This window comes from Penicillium hordei (assembly GCF_028827395.1).
Source record: "Penicillium hordei strain IBT 12815 chromosome Unknown utg000002l_segment0_segment0, whole genome shotgun sequence".
Lineage (NCBI taxonomy): Eukaryota > Fungi > Ascomycota > Eurotiomycetes > Eurotiales > Aspergillaceae > Penicillium > Penicillium hordei.
The window spans coordinates 3,274,102-3,295,461 of NW_026623143.1; the positions used below are offsets into that span (position 1 = coordinate 3,274,102).

General features: G+C 48.0%; 6 protein-coding genes across 6 annotated transcripts; all 6 read left to right on the plus strand.

Moving 5' to 3' along the window:
- Nucleotides 1–550: 550 nt before the first annotated feature.
- N7537_004563 (cytochrome b-c1 complex subunit 10) lies at nucleotides 551–1,437 on the plus strand (the record flags this gene model as incomplete). Its single annotated transcript, XM_056895620.1, has 5 exons — nucleotides 551–591; nucleotides 771–823; nucleotides 1,104–1,157; nucleotides 1,226–1,373; nucleotides 1,429–1,437. Exons 1-5 carry the CDS (start codon nucleotides 589–591, stop codon nucleotides 1,435–1,437), a joined length of 267 nt encoding a protein of 88 aa, XP_056755368.1. The 5' UTR covers nucleotides 551–588.
- Nucleotides 1,438–3,900: 2,463 nt separating this feature from the next.
- On the plus strand, nucleotides 3,901–5,767 carry N7537_004564 (amino acid permease; the record flags this gene model as incomplete). The annotated part of the gene is made up of 3 exons (XM_056895621.1): nucleotides 3,901–4,162; nucleotides 4,231–4,342; nucleotides 4,423–5,767. 3 exons carry the CDS (start codon nucleotides 3,901–3,903, stop codon nucleotides 5,765–5,767), a joined length of 1,719 nt encoding a protein of 572 aa, XP_056755369.1.
- A 6,361-nt stretch (nucleotides 5,768–12,128) lies between these two features.
- N7537_004565 (C2H2-type zinc finger protein) lies at nucleotides 12,129–13,857 on the plus strand (the record flags this gene model as incomplete). Its single annotated transcript, XM_056895622.1, has 5 exons — nucleotides 12,129–12,419; nucleotides 12,474–12,891; nucleotides 12,991–13,496; nucleotides 13,587–13,758; nucleotides 13,832–13,857. The coding sequence occupies 5 exons, from the start codon at nucleotides 12,129–12,131 to the stop codon at nucleotides 13,855–13,857; spliced, it is 1,413 nt and encodes a 470-aa protein (XP_056755370.1).
- Nucleotides 13,858–14,966: 1,109 nt separating this feature from the next.
- Nucleotides 14,967–15,572, plus strand: N7537_004566 (uncharacterized protein; the record flags this gene model as incomplete). The annotated part of the gene is made up of 1 exon (XM_056895623.1): nucleotides 14,967–15,572. The coding sequence occupies one exon, from the start codon at nucleotides 14,967–14,969 to the stop codon at nucleotides 15,570–15,572; it is 606 nt and encodes a 201-aa protein (XP_056755371.1).
- A 1,068-nt stretch (nucleotides 15,573–16,640) lies between these two features.
- Nucleotides 16,641–19,603, plus strand: N7537_004567 (coatomer subunit beta'; the record flags this gene model as incomplete). Its single annotated transcript, XM_056895624.1, has 6 exons — nucleotides 16,641–16,658; nucleotides 16,783–16,845; nucleotides 16,896–16,917; nucleotides 16,978–17,009; nucleotides 17,068–18,336; nucleotides 18,392–19,603. 6 exons carry the CDS (start codon nucleotides 16,641–16,643, stop codon nucleotides 19,601–19,603), a joined length of 2,616 nt encoding a protein of 871 aa, XP_056755372.1.
- Nucleotides 19,604–20,178: 575 nt separating this feature from the next.
- On the plus strand, nucleotides 20,179–21,159 carry N7537_004568 (uncharacterized protein; the record flags this gene model as incomplete). The annotated part of the gene is made up of 1 exon (XM_056895625.1): nucleotides 20,179–21,159. The coding sequence occupies one exon, from the start codon at nucleotides 20,179–20,181 to the stop codon at nucleotides 21,157–21,159; it is 981 nt and encodes a 326-aa protein (XP_056755373.1).
- Between the last annotated feature and the right edge of the window lie 201 nt (nucleotides 21,160–21,360).

The following is a 21,360-nucleotide window of genomic DNA, read 5'->3' on the forward strand; positions in this document are numbered from 1 at the left end:
CACTGTATTTGATTGATTCTGCTTTCCTTCCATGCGTCTGTTCGATCAATCCTGTTTCAGTTGAATTTCTTGCATGTCAGACCGAGGGGTTTTTTGAAGCACATATCTTATTCCATTTCTTTTCAGCCTTCACACGAACTTTTGGAGTCTAGGGTATCAGCTTCTCGGGAGCCGCAAGGCTTCCTAGTACTAAGTCAATGAACGCATTAATTTCTTTTAGTTTCTCTGGTCAACAAGTAGTCAGGGTTACTTCAAGTGCCTCTTTTGCTATCCGTTTTGGGCTTTTCTTCAGTGCGATCTTCCAGGTGTGGTATTTTGATCTCTTTTAATTTCTAGCCAGAGCATAGAGAACAGAGGGTTGAAGACAAAAATAAATTTATTTTGAGCTGGACTCCAAATAAAACTTCTCCGTCATTGACTTGATAGTTATAGACTTACACTTGAACGAAAACAATTGCGCCAACTCTGATTGGCCACTCGCTTTGCGGTCACGTGTCAGCTCGGGCACTCCCGGTTTTCGTCGACCACCAGTTGCCAGCTCCTGTCTCCTAGCAATTGTCCCACCAAATCACTCCGGTGTAATTCAAGATGGTAAGTGATTTCATACCCAAAAGATGAGAAAACCTCGCATACTGTTCCGAAGTTCCTTACCTTCTCGGCCGCGCTCCGGGTAGAGGACAATCAGGCCATGAGTATCACAACCGGCTTCCGAGCCGCGGGATGAGACGAGATAGAAGATGTTACGTCAATTGCTAACACATATCCTACAGTTCGCCCCTACTGCTCGCCGCGCCGCGGCCCAGGCCTCCGCCTATGCGCCCAAGTGAGATCCCCCATATCATTTCCCGTCGAACCCTGGACAGTACACATTGGTCGATTAATCAGCATGTTGGATGGAGCGAATGAAGCATGGACTTGCGCACTAGCGAACGCTACTTTCCTAGTCGATTGAATGCCCGTCTTTCCCCTCTTGCCGCAGAGCTCGACGGGTGTCTGACATCTGTGGGGAGCGGGGATTACCAGACCGGGGCAAAAGAGCTGGATATCGAAGGCAAATTGAACAGGCAACGAGAACACTAAGCTAATGCATCACTAATCTGCAGGTACTACATCCCCCGCACCGCCGCCGGTATGACCCTTGGCACAGCCATCCAGCTGTGAGTACATCCCGCATTCTACTCTCTCAGGTTAGACCAAACACAGGTGCTAACGACGTTCTAAACAGTGGTTCCGTCGCTGCTGGCTTCGGTGTCGCCCTTGGTTCCGGTGCCCTCTTCATCTTCGGCGAGGTTCCCCGTGTGCGCAACGATGTCCTCCGCAAGCTTCCTTTCTTCGATACCTACTACGACCGCACCATTGCCCCCGAGGACAACGTGAGTCAATTGCAGTTGATTTGGAGCTCTGGACTCGATGCTGACTTTCTTCTAGCCCTTCTAAATTATTCGCCAGGGTATATACCTGTCTCCCTTGATCGATATGAATCGAGGCTTTCGGGGGTCAGGCTGGGGCTGTACTGTGTAGAATAGCGATGAAAGTCTTTTCTGTTTTTAATACCACATAGAAACAGTTGTTTCCAAGTAAATATGTCTTTCATGGTCCCTATATGTGATTGTACACTATCGATATGCGACTTTCCCCTACATCATAATGCTGAGAAACATATGCTTCTGCCAGCAGTCTGCGAAACCGAACTTTTTTTTTTTCCAACTTACTTGCGAGGACTGCATCCTCTTATGAAAGCCAATAGGAACATCTCAGGTATGTCTCTTCCAACGTTCCGTCGTCTCGTCCTTCGAGAGTGCTGGCGACTAGGCCCTGCTCTTCCCTCCTTGAGCTTCATGAAAAGAAGTCGATGGTGGTTTCTACATTTCTGCTAAAGATAGTCGATGTTTGTCAAGTTCCGTGCACCAGTAGAAAGCATGTTCAGCCATCTTCTTGGTGCTGAAACCACGGCTGACACAAGCAGGGTCATTCCGGCTACTACGCGAAGCAGTTCAATCATGCGTGTAATGACAACATATCTCGCCAGAATGACGAGACGAGGAGTAGGCCAATAATTTCATAGTTTTGTTGGGTGCTATAGAGGGGTGTTGGTCACCACTTGGGAAGTCTTGATGTAGGATTAGACTCGCTTGTTGCATGTAGTGATCCTACGAATCCCGTCGACGATATAGTCGCCAACCCAATACCTGAATCAATTTACTACTTCTCTAGTATTCCTGTGGATCAAGAGCCATCCATATAAGTGATAAGAGGTCTGCTTGGTAAAGTTAGTGGGACCGGCCTAGGTAGTTTGGTTAGCTGTCACCCGGTTGTTTTAATCGAGTTTAAACAGGACCAGAATCGAAATCCATTCTCTGCCGAGCATATGATCCGGTAAGTTCGAGTGGCTATCGCCCGAGTGGTTAAAGCTTTCGTCTCTAGTTTCTAGTATCATAGATTATCCGGGGGGATAAAAAGAAACTGCATAACTGGTTCAAATTTTTCCTATTATCTTGCAGCGATAATATCACCTACCCTAACACTAAATTTATTAAACGTGTAGGTTAGGCAAGGGTCTACTTTTATACCAGGATCTTAAGTTGAAGCCGCTCTAAGTTGGAAAATGGAAGGAACCTTTGTCCTAAATATGGATCATTGAATGGGCAGAGCACTCAGATCCTTCTTACAACTTGAAGGTATAACAACGTTTTCTTAGTAGGACAGAGTACCATAGAAAGTAGGAATAGAAGCAATGCCGCCAACGGATAATATCAACCACCCTATAAGGGCTAATCCACTCTGGGTATAGTGCACCAGAGTGACCCACTGATCGAACACTAGGTGTCACCAAGTACCCCGATGCCAACCAAGACTTGGAATGAGCACCTTAGCGCTCACTAGACATTAGTCACTCTGCATGTGACTGACTGGGGTGACCGGGGTATGCTCCCCAGGTCTGAGCCTGGGCTGACATCTACTCAGCCTAAGCCTAAGCGCCCTCATAAAAGCGGCGGCATAGATAGGAAAACCCACCAGGGAATAGCCGATGTATATAGTTGCACATACATAGAACAATCTTAGAAGCGGAGGTTCTGCAGCATTCAATCCAAAGTCTCTATTCCCAACAAGGCAGGTACAGCCTTTAGATAACAAGCAACTGATAATAGCAGCTCTGGGGGTTTCAGAAGACACGAGTCGAACCCTTATCTCTGTTATCACGATGATAACCACATCTGCTTGCACCTAACTTTCTCTCCCGGCAGAAGTCCCTTGAAAACGCCTAGAGTTTCCTTAATGGGACTAGATTTCTCTCGACCAACCTCGTGGCACCGATTGTCGAAACCCTATGCCCCCAATGAGCGGTAACATCTTCCGTCTCTACAAATCACAAGACTGCGGAGTAAGACGATTCGCATACTTGAATAAGATATCTGTTTATTCTGTGGTTCAATATATTCGTTTTAATTTATCAACAGCCATGGTCATTTACTCTTATCGCTCCTCTTTGTAAGGAGTACATTGCGGAGAGCCTGGCTTCCATGAGGCGTTCCCCCTCACTTGTCACCGGCCTTCATTACACAATGATGTCGAGTCGTCCGATATCCGACATCCATTATTCCAAGTTTGGTCTGGCTTTATTCCAACTCGTTTAGAAACCTACATCTCGTTGGTTCTTGCGATCGCCAGTGCGCAGGGCGAAAGGCAAAATCCCCGTGCTATGCATAGATAACATCATGCTCCCCCCCTGTCAGTTTGCTTTATAACTCATAATCCTGGGTTATTTTATTATACTCCGATTTCCCTTGCCTCTTGCTTCGAGGTTAAGACATTCTTGTTCATCCCTTGTGTGGTTGTCATTTTTATTTCGTTGATATATATATATCGCATACATCAGTGGCTTACCTGTTGATCTTGGCCATGGGCGCAAGCATGGAGACCAAAACTCTTGTTACGGACATTTCCAAAGGACACCACGAGACTAACAATGCTCAAGTCACATCCGTGCTCCCAGATGGCGATGTGCCCTATACAGATCATGATATGGATGCTGATGAGAGGGTGATCACGGCGCTGGGTTACAAGCAAGAGTTCAAGCGCGAGTTCTCGCTATGGACGACTTTCTGCGTCAGCTTCGCTGTTCTGGGCTTGCTACCGTCATTTGCGAGTACACTGTACTATGGTGAGGACTCAAAGATCTGTGCTTGTGCAATTCGGTACAGGGTATAGCTGACATTGATTGGATTAAAGGAATGGGATACGCCGGCACAGCGGGTATGGTCTGGGGCTGGATCATTGCGATGATATTCATCCAGTGCATTGCAATGTCGATGGCAGAGCTATGTTCGGCAATGCCGACTAGGTATGAACACCCCCCACCGGCCCCCAAACACAACATCCAAGAAGTTAGTGCCGAAGGAATGCTAATGATGTGTTATACAGTGGCGGACTATACTACGCCGCAGCAGTCCTCGCCCCTCCGGGATACGGACCCTTCGCCGCCTGGATCACCGGCTGGTCCAACTGGATCGGACAAATAACCGCAGCGCCGTCAGTCAACTACTCGCTCAGCGCAATGATCCTCGCAGCAGTCTCAGTCTACAACCCATCCTACATCCCAACATCATGGCAGACCTTCCTCCTGACAACCCTCATAATGATCCTGCACGCCGGAATCAGCAGCATGTCTACGAAGCGCGTAGCGCAGTTCAACTCATGGGGCTCAACATTTAACTTCATCGCACTGATCGCAGTCCTCATCATGATCCCCGCCGGGACAAAGAACAGCCCGAAATTCACACCCTCCAAACAAGTCTGGGGCGACATAACAAACCTAACCGACTTCCCGGATGGCGTCGCCGTACTCATGACCTTCGTCGGCGTGATATGGACCATGTCCGGCTATGACTCGCCATTCCATTTGAGCGAGGAGTGCTCGAACGCGAACATCGCCTCGCCGCGCGCAATCGTGCTCACTTCCGGCGTCGGTGGGTTAATGGGCTGGTTCCTACAGCTGGTTGTTGCATACACGGTGCTGGATATCGAAGCCGTTATTGATTCCGATCTAGGACAGCCCTGGGCGTCGTATTTACTGCAGGTCATGCCGCAGAAGTCGGCTATGGCTATCTTGGCTTTGACGATTATCTGTGGGTTTTCGATGGGTCAGGGGTGTATGGTTGCCGCGTCGCGGGTTACGTATGCCTATGCTCGTGACGACTGCTTTCCGCTCTCGGATTACTGGAAGCAGGTGCATCCGTATACGCAGACGCCCGTTAATGCGGTCGTGTTGAACGCCATTCTCGGCATTCTGATGTGTCTTCTTATTCTGGCTGGGGACGTGGCGATTGGCGCTTTGTTCTCTATTGGCGCTATTGCGCAGTTCTTTGCTTTTGCAATTCCTATTACTATTCGGGTGTTCTTTGTCGGTAATCGGTTCCGCAGGGGCCCCTGGCATCTGGGTCCTTTTGGTCCGTTTATTGGTGGCGTTGGTGTTGTGTTTGTGCTTTTGATGGTCCCGATTTTGTGTTTGCCCAGTGTTACTGGTAAAGACTTGACACCTGATCAGATGAATTGGACTTGTCTTGTTTGGGGTGCGCCAATGTTGATGGTTTCGATTTGGTGGGTTGTTGATGCCCATCGCTGGTTCAAAGGTCCTGTGGTCAATGTCGAGCATGCTATTCATGCGATTGAGCAGGAGCCGGTTGTTAGTGAGGGGATTGAGCCTGAACCCCGAGAGACCGAGACGACTGCTTTGTCCAAGACGGACGATCCAGATAATCCTCTATAGTTATTCATGGCTGTGGAAAATTCACTGTATTAGTTTGGGATTTAAGATTTGATATTTGTGTTGGTACTACATAAGTTAAATATTATACATCGGGTCAGACACTTTTTGGAGGCCTGTCGCAAGTTATTATTTTTGTACGCCTTTATTTGATACCTTCAATCTTTTAGTAGGAGCAGACAGACACCAGATAATATCAACGAAAGAGCCCTGGAACTCTCAACTTAATTTATGTAAGAACAAAATATCTCCATCTTGATGCAGAGACTTTTATCCGTAAACAGTAGTAATGGCCGGAGATGAATCCACACAGAAGAATGTAAGCATTCGCCACCTGCATGTCAGAAAGCACAACATAGATCTGGCTCCATAAATATGGACCGATCTGACAGCGTCATATGGAGCCTGTCCCCGCGCCCCTCCTGGTTTGATTTAGGCTATGTGATATGACGGAGAGTATGGAGCAAACCCACTGCTCCACCAGTTCCATATGGCTGAGATAAGGTGGACTGTATGAAAGTCGTATGACATTCTGCTGAGGATGGAAACGAATCAGATTTTATCTCCTCTACGTATTCTATTCGAGAGGTTGAAGAACCATTGGAGGCTCTTGCATGTATAAAAATGTATTAGGGTTTGTCGTATCCGGAGTAGAGCACGTCATATTCCACCACAGAGATTTATGGGCATTCGTATTCAAAGAAAAAGCAAGAGTTTATGCACACAATTATATACATTGCAGAACAACCATGTAAATTGCTGATCGTCCCTTGGTTGCACTTTGTACACGCACCTCCACGTAAAGGAAGTATCTACACCACTTGCCCTTCTAAAAAAGCAAATAAACCAATCAATGCCCAGACCCCGAGAGCAAGCTCAGACACGAAGCCACCTATTTAAAACCCAACTCAATCCCTAAAGTACGGAATCCAAGCAACTACCTCTCCCCCCAAGGCTAAGTACCTTGTACAACGTGCCTTGCGCTGGGATCCCCGGGGAGAATCCTGTAAGCTCCACCACCCCTGAGACCCCACCGGCGGTGGTGGACACTGAACATGGATGCAACGGAGAAAAACAAAAAAAAAAGGGTTGGAATAGAGATATGCTTAATCTGACTCCAGATGAGGGGGGCAGCCCACACCCCCTTAACACGAGGAGCCGTCTACTAACAATAGGGGGGGTCCCACTTGCATACTACAACATACAGAATTCCATTTCAAATTTCCCGGAGATATATTTCCACATTAAAGCTTCTATAGTGCCTAATAGTAAGCAATTTTCGTGAGCATATTATCACGATGTATCATTTTTTGAAAGTCAAAAATAAAAATGAAAAACCTCGGGGAATCTAAGGAGAAAAAAAAAAGAAACCTAAAGCGCCTCCAACCACAAGAACAGGGACAAGAATGCGAAAAGTAACCCAAAAAAACGTGTTGAGGGGTCCCTTGTTGTACAGCCGGAATACAGCCCCTCTTGTCCACCAGCCCGCTCCCGTCCGGGCTGATTGCACGCAGTCCCGATCGTCTCTGTCAGGGGCTATGAAAGAGGGAGAGAATAGCCCAGGAACAGTCGGGGATCGGCGACACTACGTCATGACGAATTCAATGAAAGATTCCAATTCCATGGATTATCTTGAGGTTCCTGGATTTGAGTGGACCGTTTGAAGTTTCCCTTTTTTTTTTGGTTCTTTGACAGATCTGGCGGTCTGAACCATGGATTATTGAATTTTTGGAGGGAAAAAAAAAAGAGGCGAGTTGCGAGCAAGTGGCTGTTTTTGGGTCGGGGGTGAGCCGAGTCTACCGCCGTATTGTATTACGATTTCCAAATCGGGCCCGTTTTGCCTTTTTTCAATTGCGAACTGGTCTTTTTTTCTTTTTCTTTTTCTCTTTTCTTTCTTCTCTTTTTTGGCTTTATAATATTTGGGGTTGAAATGCTTCGGTCCGATGGGCTGCATTTTAGTTCAATTTATGCAAGTTCTAGTAAAATGGTTTGTGCAAGCATTCCTCAAGGTTACACTGCAAACAGATGGTTCGGCCCGACCATGGTCTGGTGGATCGAAGCATCCAAGGCTCATATGAAAATATGAAACTCGCCTCCAAATCTTACTTTTATCATTTGATCAGAATAAATGGTAGCGAGGTCGAAGTATCAGATATTAATAGGAGGCGAATCATATATGCGTAGCCATCCTAATATCGAATTATATCCGAAACCCATGACGCGGCCGGGAAGAAATCACTGGTACACGTTGATTCCAAAGCCAGGGTAGGGCAATTACATGGAACATTGAAGAATAATAGTGAATTCGTTCCTGAACTGTCAACGCTCAACGTGAGCCACCCCATAACCCTCCATGTTGCACAGAATGGATGCCGCTCCACAGAACACATGGGAAAATGGAGAACGATGGAGAATTGGAGTATGGGACTGTAACCACTTTTTTAACATCGATAACTCCAAAGTCAATTCCAAAGTCAACATCAAACCTTCAAATCATTTGTATACAAATACCAAATCTCAATACGTCCGTCTATAACCGATTAAAAATAAAATAATGCAAGTCAGATCCTCCAAGGACCTTGTATGAAAAAAAAAATGAAAATGAAAAAAAAAAAAAACATGCTACTCCCATCTAGGATTCGACTACAGGCATTGGCAGCGTATGAGGTCGGTGGCGGCACGATCCTCTCGTCCGCTGGAGCAGGTGGCGATCCCTGATTGGCTGCATAGATTCCTGAAACTCGGTGATCCAGACTTGGCTTCAGAGGTGTTTCCGGCCTATGCCGAGAACAAGGCTGTTCTTTTTGTGTGTATCGGATGTTGGAAGCGTTATCGGATGTGCGTTGTATAGATCGTGTAGACCACGTCGACATGTTCATTCTTAGTTTATTTTTTGATCCATTTTCCGTTAAAATAATGGCTCTTGTGCTTTTACATGCGTTACAACATACAGAGTTCATATATTGCACCACGTGATATATCATTTGGCAGCGATGGGGACTGGGGCGGGATCTACATCTCGCGCGCGCTATTCTCTCCTATCCCGGTTGATTTGATACTGATGCCAACATCCTAAGCATGCGGGAAATTTAGCCCTATGGGCGGCCCCATTTCTATCGGCAGTGGGTTTGTTATATAACTTGAATACGACAAAGCTCCCTATGGAAAAAAAAAAGTGACGATATTAGGCTTGTGTGTACTCCGTACAAACTAGTCTAATACAAAAACAACAACGGTAACAAAATAGGAAAATATTAGTAACAAATCAATTGACAGCCCCTGATCAGATTCGAAATTTGAAGACTCGGGAAAAGCCTCACCGTAATTTGCGAGCCTGTTTCGGGCACTGGAGTGGAGTCCGTTAACTCCCGGTACTGATGCCGATTGTTTTTTTTTTTTTGGCAAAAGCAGAGACAGCCACCTGCCACTTCAATACACCGTGTTTAATAGTTATCAAGCCACCAAGAACTAATTCTTTCCCCGGGATTGTTGAAATCCTTTTAGGCAGGATAAAGAGACATACGGGAATACAGCGCATGCGGCTTATTAGGCATACGCTGGTACATTCATTGTACACGATATTCCAGTGGCTTACCTGTAGTACACCCACGTACACATACCGAGGTGAAACAAAGTGAGAAGGTCAACCGAACTTTCTTTTACGTCATAGCCTGAGTTCATTCTCGCCCCTTGGCGGAATCTTCGAGTAATAATGGTATGATAAAATAAGGAGAATCACTCAATATAATATATAATATAGCGTGCACGAAGTTTAGATCAAGTGGTCATTTCAATATTTCTGCAGAACCCTGGTCGAAGCCTTCCAGGTCCACAATCGAAGCGGGAGAAGCTCTTGCGAAGGGGTGGAGAAGGAGGGGCAGGGGTGTTGGGTCCGGAATACAGATCATCTCCGGCAAATATACGGAGTACGGAGTAAGGAGTACGGAATACAATATACAATGTACGATGCTTTGTTTGTAGTTTCAAGGTTATAGTTTAATGGTTTTGGTCGAGTTTATCGAAATAGTCAAATAGTAACATAGTAATATTATGTTGAGTTATATCCCGAAGCCCAATTTCAGATGAACCGCGTAGTCACACGGACTCAAATGGCGAATGGCGCGCAGGTTCCGAAACTTTAGGTCATGTTACTCGGGCGAGATCTCGGCTTAATAATAGAATAAGAAATCCATCTGCATTGCAAAAGTACACGAACCGCAACCTATGTCACACCACGGAAGTAGCTACGTCCAATAAACTAAGGGGAACCCCCTGAATGCCAATTTCGTCTAGAGCATTCCTGTGTGGCTGAACTTAGGAGAACACCCCAAGGAGTACTCTGTACTTCCGGAGTACATACTATGTACGTAGTACTAATTACTCCTCTATATCCCTATATTATCGAGTACCTAGGCAGCAATAGTATTAGTGTCCCAGTGAGACAATTAGACTTATACCATAGATAACCCAATACGCTTAGTTTTCTTTTTATGGCATAGTTCATGTCGTGTTTCACTTCGAGACCATGAAGCAAAGTGTGGAACAGCAGGCGGCTACGGCGCATCCACTAAAGTCTGCAGGGCAAACAACGCATAGCCGTTACAGAAGCCTCCGGTCGGACAACCCCAGTCCTCCCAACAAGAGGCCTAAGAACGCATGTCCCCTCTTCTGGAGATGTGCTATGTACATCCGGGCTGCATGCAGGAGTTAAATCCAGCCTGCAGGCTGAGCCGGTTAAGGATGCATGATGAGGTCTTGTATTGAGCTCAATGGAGCTCATCTTCCCTCGGGCCTCCCGTGGATGACGTGCTTGAAGAGATCAGTGCAGAGTGGGAGACTTCCGTAGACTGAGATCTTATCTATCTACATACAATATAGTCTTCCATGAATCATTCAAAGCTCCGTATAGAGTACTCTGTAGGGGAATGGGTTGAATACATATATGTCACTTGCGGGGCCTGTCAGCCACTGCGGAGCCCAGAACAAAGAATAGCCAGGGACACCCATAATCCACACTCGGGGAGGTGGCTCCATCTCCAATAAATATGATCTACTCCAATATCAGATAGACAACGGCATAGTTGATAGTTCTCAGGAGTCACCTGTGCCCAATGGTTGTTTGGTAATCGCCGCGATCGGAGACACCAAAGAATTGGGCCCTGATTGCAACATAAGTTGTTCTACGGAGTACGGAGTTCATAATATATCTCCGGGGAAATAATTAGATTGCATATGATATAAAATTGTTATACAACATATGGAGGACATCATATCTTATGGTTTCGGGACTTTATTATCATCCGTCCACGGATGCCTAGGTAGGATATACCTTGCAAGTGCGTCATCATGTCCGGACGCGTAGGGAGATCAGAAATTGAGATTTGACTATGTGTGTCTATTCTATACGTGTCTATATGTTTAATAAAAACTCATATTCTCCTTTTTTTATATTGTATTCTTTCTACTCCGTATTCTTTGTCAATCTAAATCTAAATCAAAATCTAATTAATGATTAATGATAAATGATAAATCTATAAATCCAATAAATCCCAACAGTCCTAATACGTCTACTCTACCGCTATCGGCCATAGTTCGGAAGACGGCCGTGTAAAATTTGTAACTTTTAATTGAAAATACTGTAATTACGTGTCTTTTTTTTTTCCTCAATTTTTTTTTTCTCTTCTCTCGCCTCTTGCCTCCCCGAGGAACGATCGTCTTTTTTCGTCTTTTCTCGTCTTTTCTGTCTTTTAATTTTTTTTTTATTTCGACCCGGTCTTCCTTAGAATTTTCCTTTTCGTCTTTACCAAGAAACTTATCTCCCATTTCCTCTTCTTCTCCCCAATTTCCCCCAATTCCCAAAACCTCAATCTTCAATTCCCTGCACTTCAGTTTCTTCATTTTATTCAGATATTTCTATTATATTGGCCTATTTCCGAGTCAATTCCTCGATCTCAAGGATTATTTTGACGCGAAGCAGATCTCGGACTAGTTGTTTTTTGCTGCGAGAGACCCACTTGCACGCCCGCTTCTTCGGTGGATACAGAACCATCGACGGTGACAACGTGCGGATAAATCACCATCCTATTTTTTCTTCTGGTGGGTGACCGTGGGGAATCTTCTTCAATTAAGCATCTCTTTCTTTCTCTCTCTCGTTCGTGTGGAGTCAACTCGTGTGAACCCGTGAATCCCGTGAGACCCTGTGACCGTTTGCCTCTCTCTCTCTCTGTTCGCAGGAAAATTTTCAAACAAGGAGCTTCCTTCGCTTCAAAAAAAAAAAATTTACCCAAGAGTGCATGTTTGATGATTGAGTTACCGTGAACAACATCTTTCTTTCCTTCCTACCACGATCTCTCTTCTGTCCACAATGGATCCCAGATCTCACCCTTCCCGTCCTCCATCCACCAGTCTGCCTCCAGGCTCCACGCCCATGTCTTCGACTCCCATCTCGAGCATGCACATGCCACAATACTCGATGCAGCCGCAGTATCCGGTTTCGCAGCCGCATACTCTGCCTCCACTGCAGCCTCATCACCCTCAGTCGCCCGCGCCTCACCACTACATGGGCCAGCCGTACCGTCCGGACTTGTCGCGGTACCCTCCGTCAACTCACGATGTCTACGGGGCTTCTCAGGCCCCTATGATGCCGCACACGACTGTCGGTAGCCTTCCGCCATCGTCTCTGTTGAATCTTCCTAACCCTCAAACACAGGCGCATCAGCAGTACCCCCCACCTCCGAGCGTCCTCCCGCCCGCATCCTCCGCTCAGAGCTACCCTCAGCCGATTGCCCCGGCACCCCCACGCGACCGTCGCCCGGATTTCAATGGTCTTCCCTCCGGTGCCTTTAGTTACTCCGATGGCAAGGGTTGGGGTATGACCCCTGATGTGAATGGCGCAAACGGTTCCCCCTACGCCAAGGAACCGCCACGGACGCAGGTCGTGGGCTCTCAGGGCCGCCGTGGCATTCTGCCGAGTGTTCCGGGCCGCGCGACTCCAGTTACCAACGGTGTCAATGGTACAGCTAAGAGCACGACTATTCCTGCTAAGGACGCGGATGGCAAATTCCCCTGCCCGCACTGTAACAAGACTTACCTCCACGCCAAGCACCTCAAGCGCCATTTGTTGAGACGTGAGTTTTCTGGAAGTCAAATCGAAAGGGGGAAAGAAAATTTCCTCAAATGATTGAGATTTGCTAACCGATGTAATTTTTTTTCTCTGATTGATATAGACACCGGCGACCGCCCCTACATGTGTGTTCTATGCAAGGACACGTTCTCTCGCAGTGATATCTTGAAGCGTCACTTCCAAAAGTGCTCAATCCGACGGGGTAACCCGACCGGTGCGACCCACTTGTCCCACCCTCAGGCCCATCTGAAGCGGTCTCAGCAGCAAGCAGCTGCGGCTGCCGCGGCCAATCCTCCCAAGCCACTCCAGGATGAAGTCAGTAATCCCGTCCCCCACTCCAATGGCGTTATGGGTACGCAATTCGATGGGGCCGTGAATGGCAATGGAATGGCCACGGGCCGTCCTGGCTACACGGAGCAGCAGCCGCTAGGCTTCACGATGCAGTCTGTCAACGGTATGAACCGTGGTCCCGGTGACGACGCGTTCTCCGCTGGCCAGGCGCACGCGAGAGCCTCGTGGATGGCTGGACCCAAGCAGAATCCGTATCTCATGCAGCCTGGTGTCGATGCCCATGGCCAGCAGCTGACGGTTGATCGTCCCCTTGAACAGGTAAAGCCCCCGGTCTATCATGACCACAAACCGGTCATGCCCGGCCCCCATTCACATCACCCGGGTGTTGACTGGAATTCGATGTTTCAGCACGGTTCTTCCGATGGGTACATTAACCCCGTTTTCCCCCACTCCATGGCCGCGGGCCAGGAGCCGATCCACGCTCCCGTCGACCACGACCGCAAGTTCTACCCTGCCTCAACCGGTCCCGAGAGCGGTATGAACGGACTGTACCTTGCTTCGACTACGCTGAGCGGAGACGGTTAGTTTTTATTTCTTATCTTTTCTACCATATGCATTATGATATGGAATTTTATTCTAACAATAATATGCAGGTACCGTGCAGTCCGCGAGACAATAGACGGTGAATTCGATCGGAAAGCAAGATGATGACTGAGGCATGAGATTGAAAAAGCGTTTTTGACGAAGCAATAAACCATATCGGGTTTCTTCTCTTCTTCACGCCGTGGGTAGGACTATTGCTCTCCACCCTCTCTTTTATTGTTTCTAGGCCTTCATTCCTAGCTTCTCTGCTGGTACAAATCCACTGGTCACGATGTCTCAACAAACCCGTCTACGATAGTCCTTTGATCCGTTCACTTCCGGCTTTCAGCTTTCCGGTGTTTCGTGCTCCTAGCGTCCTCTGTTCTCGGTTTTGTTCTAGTATCGTTTGTCCTTTGATCTATCTTTTTCTTTTATATTCTGATCCCCATCCGGTGTGGGTGTGCATTCTTACCCAAGTGGTTTGCGAGTGGTTATATTTTATCTTGAACCCCCGATGAGAGGGGCAGATGGTATGGTGGGTGGTTTGTTCGGCGTCCACAACATAGACATGGGCATGTGTTCATCTTTTGCGCGAGTGTTCGACATCAGAAAGAAGAAAAGCTTTTTTTTTTACATTATCTTTTATGGGATGGTTGTTGTCGAATTGCCACGTTTCTTTCCATTCTTGCAGTTCATTTTTTCCCCCATGTGCTTTTATCTTTTCTCGTTTTTTTTCTTCTGCATCGCATGACCTCTTTTCTCATGTAAAGTCGGCATGGCAGGACATATGTGTGCTTTGGGAATTTCTTGAGGTGTGATTTAAGGTGTTTGTTCTATTCTTGGGTTTTACTAGAAAAGCAGCTAGAAATAGACATATGATCCATTTGATACCTGCAAGTAATATTGGAGGTGCATTGGGAACTCTTGGGGAAGAGGGTCATCACTATCAGCTGATTTATATGTACTTTGTATATAGTAGACAGATGTACTAGAGTCGCGGAGAAATGGAGAAAATGGGAAAATGGATATAAAAGACACTCCGGAAACTTCCTATATAACGTCATGGCCATAATCCACCGCCCGTGATTGGAGCGCCTATGGTATCGGGAACTCTCGAAATCGACTCATAACTCCCAAGGTTCTCCTCAAGTTCTACATGACCACGTCTATTCTCTCTCTATACAGGTGAACCATCTGTGTCTCACAATGTCGAACAACCGTCCATTCCTATCCAACTTCCTGGCCGCCTTCCGCGCCCAGTCAACCTACAAACCCACCGCTCAGCAAGTCGGCACCACAACCTCAACCATCTCCTCCGCCCAAATCTCCCAGAGCGCCCGCACCATCGCCACAAAAGCAGCGAACTCCGCTCAAGGCCCTTCAGCATCATCATCCGCATCCGCCGGAGCCCACCACACTCACCACAATCACAACCACCATAACCACCACCACACCCACACATCCTCTCCCACATCCTCGGCAACTACAGCACCTACCGGTCCAGTCCAAGGCCCAAGTCCTGCCCCTTCACACCACTACCACCACGATCAATCATCTCTCCCCTCCACACCACCATCATCCACTTCAACACCCATCCCGATCAACCACGCTGCAGACCGCCAGCGCCGCGGGAGTGACTCTTCCAGTGGCTCGGGCGGGTTCCGCGATGCCATCGGTCCTGAGAAGTGGTATATTGGTGGAAGGACACCGGCTGGTGAAGAGCGCTTTTATCGACTCGGGATGGTTACGAAGGGCGGGGGAAGGCTTGGCGGGAGTGGGCGGGTGGGGAGCATTGATCAGCTGAGTCTTTGAGATAAAATATGTGCGGAATGGGATATTGGGAGAGAGAGGTTTATGGAGTTTGGTTTGGCTTTCGGTCTGGTCTTGATTCTGTTCTGGGTTGACTGGCTCTGGCTTGGACTCGGGCTCAGATACCCATGGCTACCTTCCTGGAACTGCAATCGGATAATCGATCGGATGGTTCTCTTCCCCTCCTCAATCACGAGTTTTATGTCTATTTCCTTTTTCTTTTGCCTTCTCTCGCCTGCGTTCTATCGGTCTGTTATGTGGCGCGGCATTACTGGGCGTCCTGGGACGGTGTTCTTCTCTTCCTTCCCCCTTTTTTTTCGTTTCTTCCCTGCGTTCTCTGATATCTGTCTAGGTCTGGAATATGGATTTGGGGAATGATATCATGTTCCAACCGGTTTTTTTCCTGGTTTTTTCGTTGGTTTTTTTGCTGGTACAAAAGAAGCCCAAAAAAGACATACATTTTACACACTATTCTGCATGACTTACGATCTGCGAGGGAATGGGGGGTCTATTTAGTGTCTCGTTTGGCTTTCCTCTCTCTCCTCTATCTCTTTTTTATCCTGTCTGTCTTCGACTCTTGCAGGTTGATGGTCAAAAACATGCTTTTTCGAGGTCAACATCACTAGTTATCATCAATATCACATGTTTGAATATTGTGACTTGGGATCGACATCATCCTGTGGACTACATGCGTATTCACGATAAGGTATTGACCCCTGTCTGGTGTTCTGGGTGTTGAATTTCATCCATTATGAGTAGTCAATAGTCAATATGAACTGAGATAGAAGCAATAAGGCAGGTGTGAAGTGAGAGGAATGGCTAAGGCCGACTGGAAGGCGGTGAGCCACGGCGGGAATCCCTTGTGGACACATACATTGCTGTCCCTGAATGAAGCGCTCTCCCTCTAGCTCTCCTTCATCTCAATCCTTTCTTAATTCCTCCAATTAATAACTTGCTCCGAGGATCGCTCCTCCCTATCATCGGGCTGTCTGAGCGGCTCGCGGAATCCCATATCGCTGTCACAGGCCCAACACCGCATCACACAAACACTCATCTCATCCCCCACACAACATGCGGCTCGACGTCAAGGTACGCAAATGCAGATGGTGAAATGCTTCATAGACTTGCGGGTCTGCTCTGCAGCAGATATGACGATATGATTTCGCAGGTGGACGTCCAGAATTGGAGCGATTGCTGACAATAAATGTTACAGAGACAGCTATTTGCCCGCTCCGAGCGGGTAAAGGGGATTGATTTCCACCCTACAGAGCCCTGGGTAAGCTTTTACAATCCTTTCGATAGCTTTACTCAAACTAATTTCTTTAGATCTTGACGACCTTGTATAGCGGTATGCTGAGAGAGGGGCAGTATGCGAGATGTCCAATGCGCTAATTACTTTCCTGTCCAGGTCATGTCTACATCTGGTCTTACGAGTCGCAGGTAAGATCCGCCACAAATTCACACTCCCCATACTCTTATCTAAACTTCTCCCCTCTAGTCTATCATCAAAACCTTCGAACTCACCGATGTCCCCGTTCGTGCCGGTCGATTCATTGCGCGGAAGAACTGGATTGTTTGCGGTTCAGATGACTTCCAGCTCCGGGTCTACAATTACAACACATCCGAAAAAATCACCTCCTTTGAAGCACACCCGGATTACATCCGTTCTATTGCCGTCCACCCCACCCAGCCGTTTGTGCTCACAGCCTCCGATGACATGACAATTAAGCTTTGGGACTGGGAGAAGGGTTGGAAGTGCGTGCAAGTGTTCGAGGGCCATAGCCACTATGTTATGGGCATGGCGATCAACCCGAAGGATACCAACACTTTCGCCTCCGCATGTTTGGACCGGACCGTGAAGATCTGGAACCTCGGCTCTCCCCATGCCAACTTCACACTCGAAGCTCATGAGACGAAAGGTGTCAACCACGTCGACTACTACCCACAGGCTGATAAGCCATACCTCCTCACCACCTCCGACGACAAGACCGTCAAGATTTGGGACTACACCACGAAGGCCCTCATTGCAACCCTCGAGGGCCACACGAGCAATGTCTCATTTGCTTGCTATCACCCCGAACTCCCTGTGATCATTTCGGGTTCTGAAGATGGAACGATTAAAATTTGGCACGCAAACACCTACCGCCTGGAGCAATCATTAAGCTATGGTCTAGAACGAGCATGGTGTGTTTCCTACCAGCGGGGTAGACAGGGAATTGCGATGGGTTTCGACGATGGTGCTGTCGTGGTGAAGATGGGTCGGGAAGAGCCCGCCGTCTCAATGGATGGCTCTGGTAAGCTTATCTGGGCGAGACACAGTGAGGTCGTATCGTCAGTGATCAAGGGTGGTGATGCTACTGTCAAGGACGGTGAACCACTTTCTCTACCAACAAAGGATTTGGGACAGTGCGAGGTGTACCCACAGACTCTGTCTCACTCCCCCAACGGACGTTTCGTTTCTGTCTGTGGTGACGGAGAATACATCATCTACACCGCATTGGCGTGGAGAAACAAGGCCTTTGGGCAGGCTCTCGATTTTGCCTGGGGTGCGAAAGACAACAGCAACGACTACGCTATTCGCGAGTCATCGACAAGTGTCAAGATTTTCAAGAACTTCAAAGAGCAGAGCGCCGGTCTTGATGTTGGGTTCCAAGCCGAGGGCCTGTCTGATGGTGTTCTTCTGGGTGTGAAGGGTCAAGGTGGCATTGGCTTCTTTGATTGGGAGACTGGCAGCCTGGTTCGGAGAATTGAGGCTGACCCGAAATCCGTAAGTTGTTCGTTCTGGCGTGGTATTTCGAAATCATGCTAACTGACATGCACAGGTCTACTGGTCTGAATCTGGTGAACTGGTTACCCTTGCCTGTGAAGATGATTTCTACGTTCTCCGTTACTCTCGCGAGGAGTATATCAACGGCCTGAACGCCGGTGAGGCCGACGAGGATGGGGTTGAGGCGGCTGTTGAATTGGTTGCTACAATCAACGAGACCGTCCGTACTGGACAGTGGGTTGGAGATTGCTTCATTTACACCAACTCTACGAACCGCCTGAACTACCTTGTCGGTGACCAGACCTACACAATCTCTCACTTCGATCAACCGATGTATGTTCTTGGCTACCTGCCCCGGGATGGCCGTATCTACCTTGCCGACAAGGACGTCAACGCCGTCTCCTTCGGCCTGTCTCTCAGCATGGTTGAATATCAAACAGTGGTGCTGCGCGGTGATATGGAAATGGCATCTGAGCTCCTCAAGGATGTGCCCCAAGACCAGATGAACAAGGTCGCCCGCTTCCTAGAAGGCCAAGGATATAAGGAAATGGCTCTGGAAGTCGCCACGGACCCCGAGCACCGCTTCGAACTGGCCCTTGCGCTGAGCGATCTTCAAACCGCACTCACCATTGCCCGCGAGGCCAATGTCGAGCACAAGTGGAAGATTGTTGGTGATGCTGCTCTGGCCGGTTGGAACCTTGCTCTGGCCCAGGAGTGCTTCACCAATGCCAAGGATGTAGGTTCTTTGCTACTGTTGCACACTGCCAGCAACAACCGTGAAGGCCTCAAGGCCCTGGCCGCTCAGGCCTCGGAGTCTGGCCTCCATAACGTTGCCTTCTCCACTCTGTGGTCTCTGGGAGATATCGACGGCTGCATCGCTCTTCTTATCCAGACCAACCGCATCGCCGAGGCAGTTCTCCTCGCCCAGACCTACAAGCCCTCGAGCGCCCCTAAACTCGTTGTCCAATGGAAGGAATCCCTAGAGAAATCTAACAAGTCCAAGGTTGCCCGCCTCATCGGTGTCCCGCCCGGTGCGCCCGATGTCGCCTCTACCGATGACGACCTCTTCCCCGAGTGGGAGGAGTACATTCGCCTAGAGAAGGAGGGTGCCGTCCCTGAGCCTCCTTCCTCAGAGTCCTTGATTGATATCAACGGCGATGATGAAGAGCCCGCGAGTGCAACCAACGGAGCACCCGAGGCGGATGAGGAAGTAGAGAAAGCCGGCCAGTCTGCAGTGGACGCGGCCGATGCTGCCGAAGCCGAGTAAACGAGCAAAAAGCACCGGGTTCTGTTTGGTGACTTTTCAGGAGAGTTAGGTTGATCGTTTGTTTTCTGGCTGACCGGTCAGTTCATTCTTGATTGCGAGCGGCGTCTTAACGTGTGTCCGACTTTTTCTTTTCATTTTCTTATTTGTAATTGCGCTGTCATGTGTCTCTGGAGCAAATTACATGCCTAGGTACAAGCAATATGTTTCCCTCTATTTCCCGTGGTTTGGTTGATTTACTAGATTATTGTACATGTATACTATACTGGATTTTCCCTGGTGCCTATGTATCTGGTTTACACTCCATGAACGTAAACGTAAAGTAGAAATAGAGTACATGAATGCGTCTCCTCGAAACTCCGCCATCTAGAGCCCTAATGGGCCGGGCTGAGATCGGGCCAAAGCCAGGCATCCAGGCATCAAACAACCCCTTCGTACCTCCTCACCAACGAGAATCACCAGAGAGTGCATGATTTTTAAATTCTCACCCTTTGCGCTAGCACCTCTTGTACCTTCATCTTTTCGAGAACGCAAATTCCCTTGGATTTCATCTTGTTAACCCTGAAAAGTGTAGCAACATGGCTGTGACAAAGCATCTACGAGACCCCCCTCCCCTGGACGAGCTTGCAGCTGTGATTGAGAAAGCCCTTTTATCCAATTTTAAAACTGCAAGTGCAACAGTTGCTGAGTGTCCAGACCTTGAACAACCACCTTTCAACCTCGCTGCATCTGGGCTTTCCGGAAATCCTCGAATAGCGGACATAGGTGGACAACAACATCTCTTCCCTAGACCGATCCTCAATGCCAAATATTCGCTAGTTTCTCTGGCCCAAGATATGGAAATGTCCCCTATGGCAGGTTTTATTCTTGGGGCAGGCGCCGCTCCATTTCAGGATATTGGTCAAAACGCCGAGCTGGCGCCCAATCTATCCTGGAGATCAAGCGAAAAAGCACCCAGCTTTGATGATCCAAGCTTGCTGACCTTCGACAATGGCACACGGGTGATCAAGGTCCAGAGAGACCGAGATCATACGCCGCTATGTGATCGTGCATCGAGTACAAATTGCGCGTTGATGGTCAACCTCTTCGGATCAGATGGAGACACTGGCCCTGTTCTCAAAATCAATGCCAAGGCGCGGAAGGGAGAAGATAATTTCACCGACTGTTTACGTTATGGCTTGCAAAAGGTCTATGGGGATTCCAAACCAATCAGTCTTGGTGGGGTTTTTCTTTTGAAATCTGGGAAAGCCAAGTTTCACATCATGCCTGACTTTCCCCCGGAAGATCAGTTGCCATTTCGAGATCGCAAGCAGTTAGAAACGGAATGGCTGTCATATCATATATTCCAGGCCCCTATAGTCTGCCTGACTGTGATGCACAGTAGTGACCCGGAAGGATTGGGGTTAAGAATGGAGCATACTCACTGCTTTGGCGCAAATGGGACCACCAAAGGAGGTCATTACCATTATGATATTCAGGATGGAGATGAGGATGTTGAGTACGAGGCTTACCTTAATGTCGCATCTGTGGTTTATAGGGTAGATCGGCCCGGTATTTAGTTACATTAATGATATACGTCTAAATAAGAATACAAGACAGTGCTCAGGTGGGCCATTGGTCTGCGTGTACCCACAAGCTACCAAGAATCAAGAGCCCTCCACCCCGTGGAACAGTTGCTGCAGTTTATATGAATTGAATTTACTACGCATCTGAACCTGCTGAGACGTGATCCATCTCACTTGGTGACGAACATAGTCAAA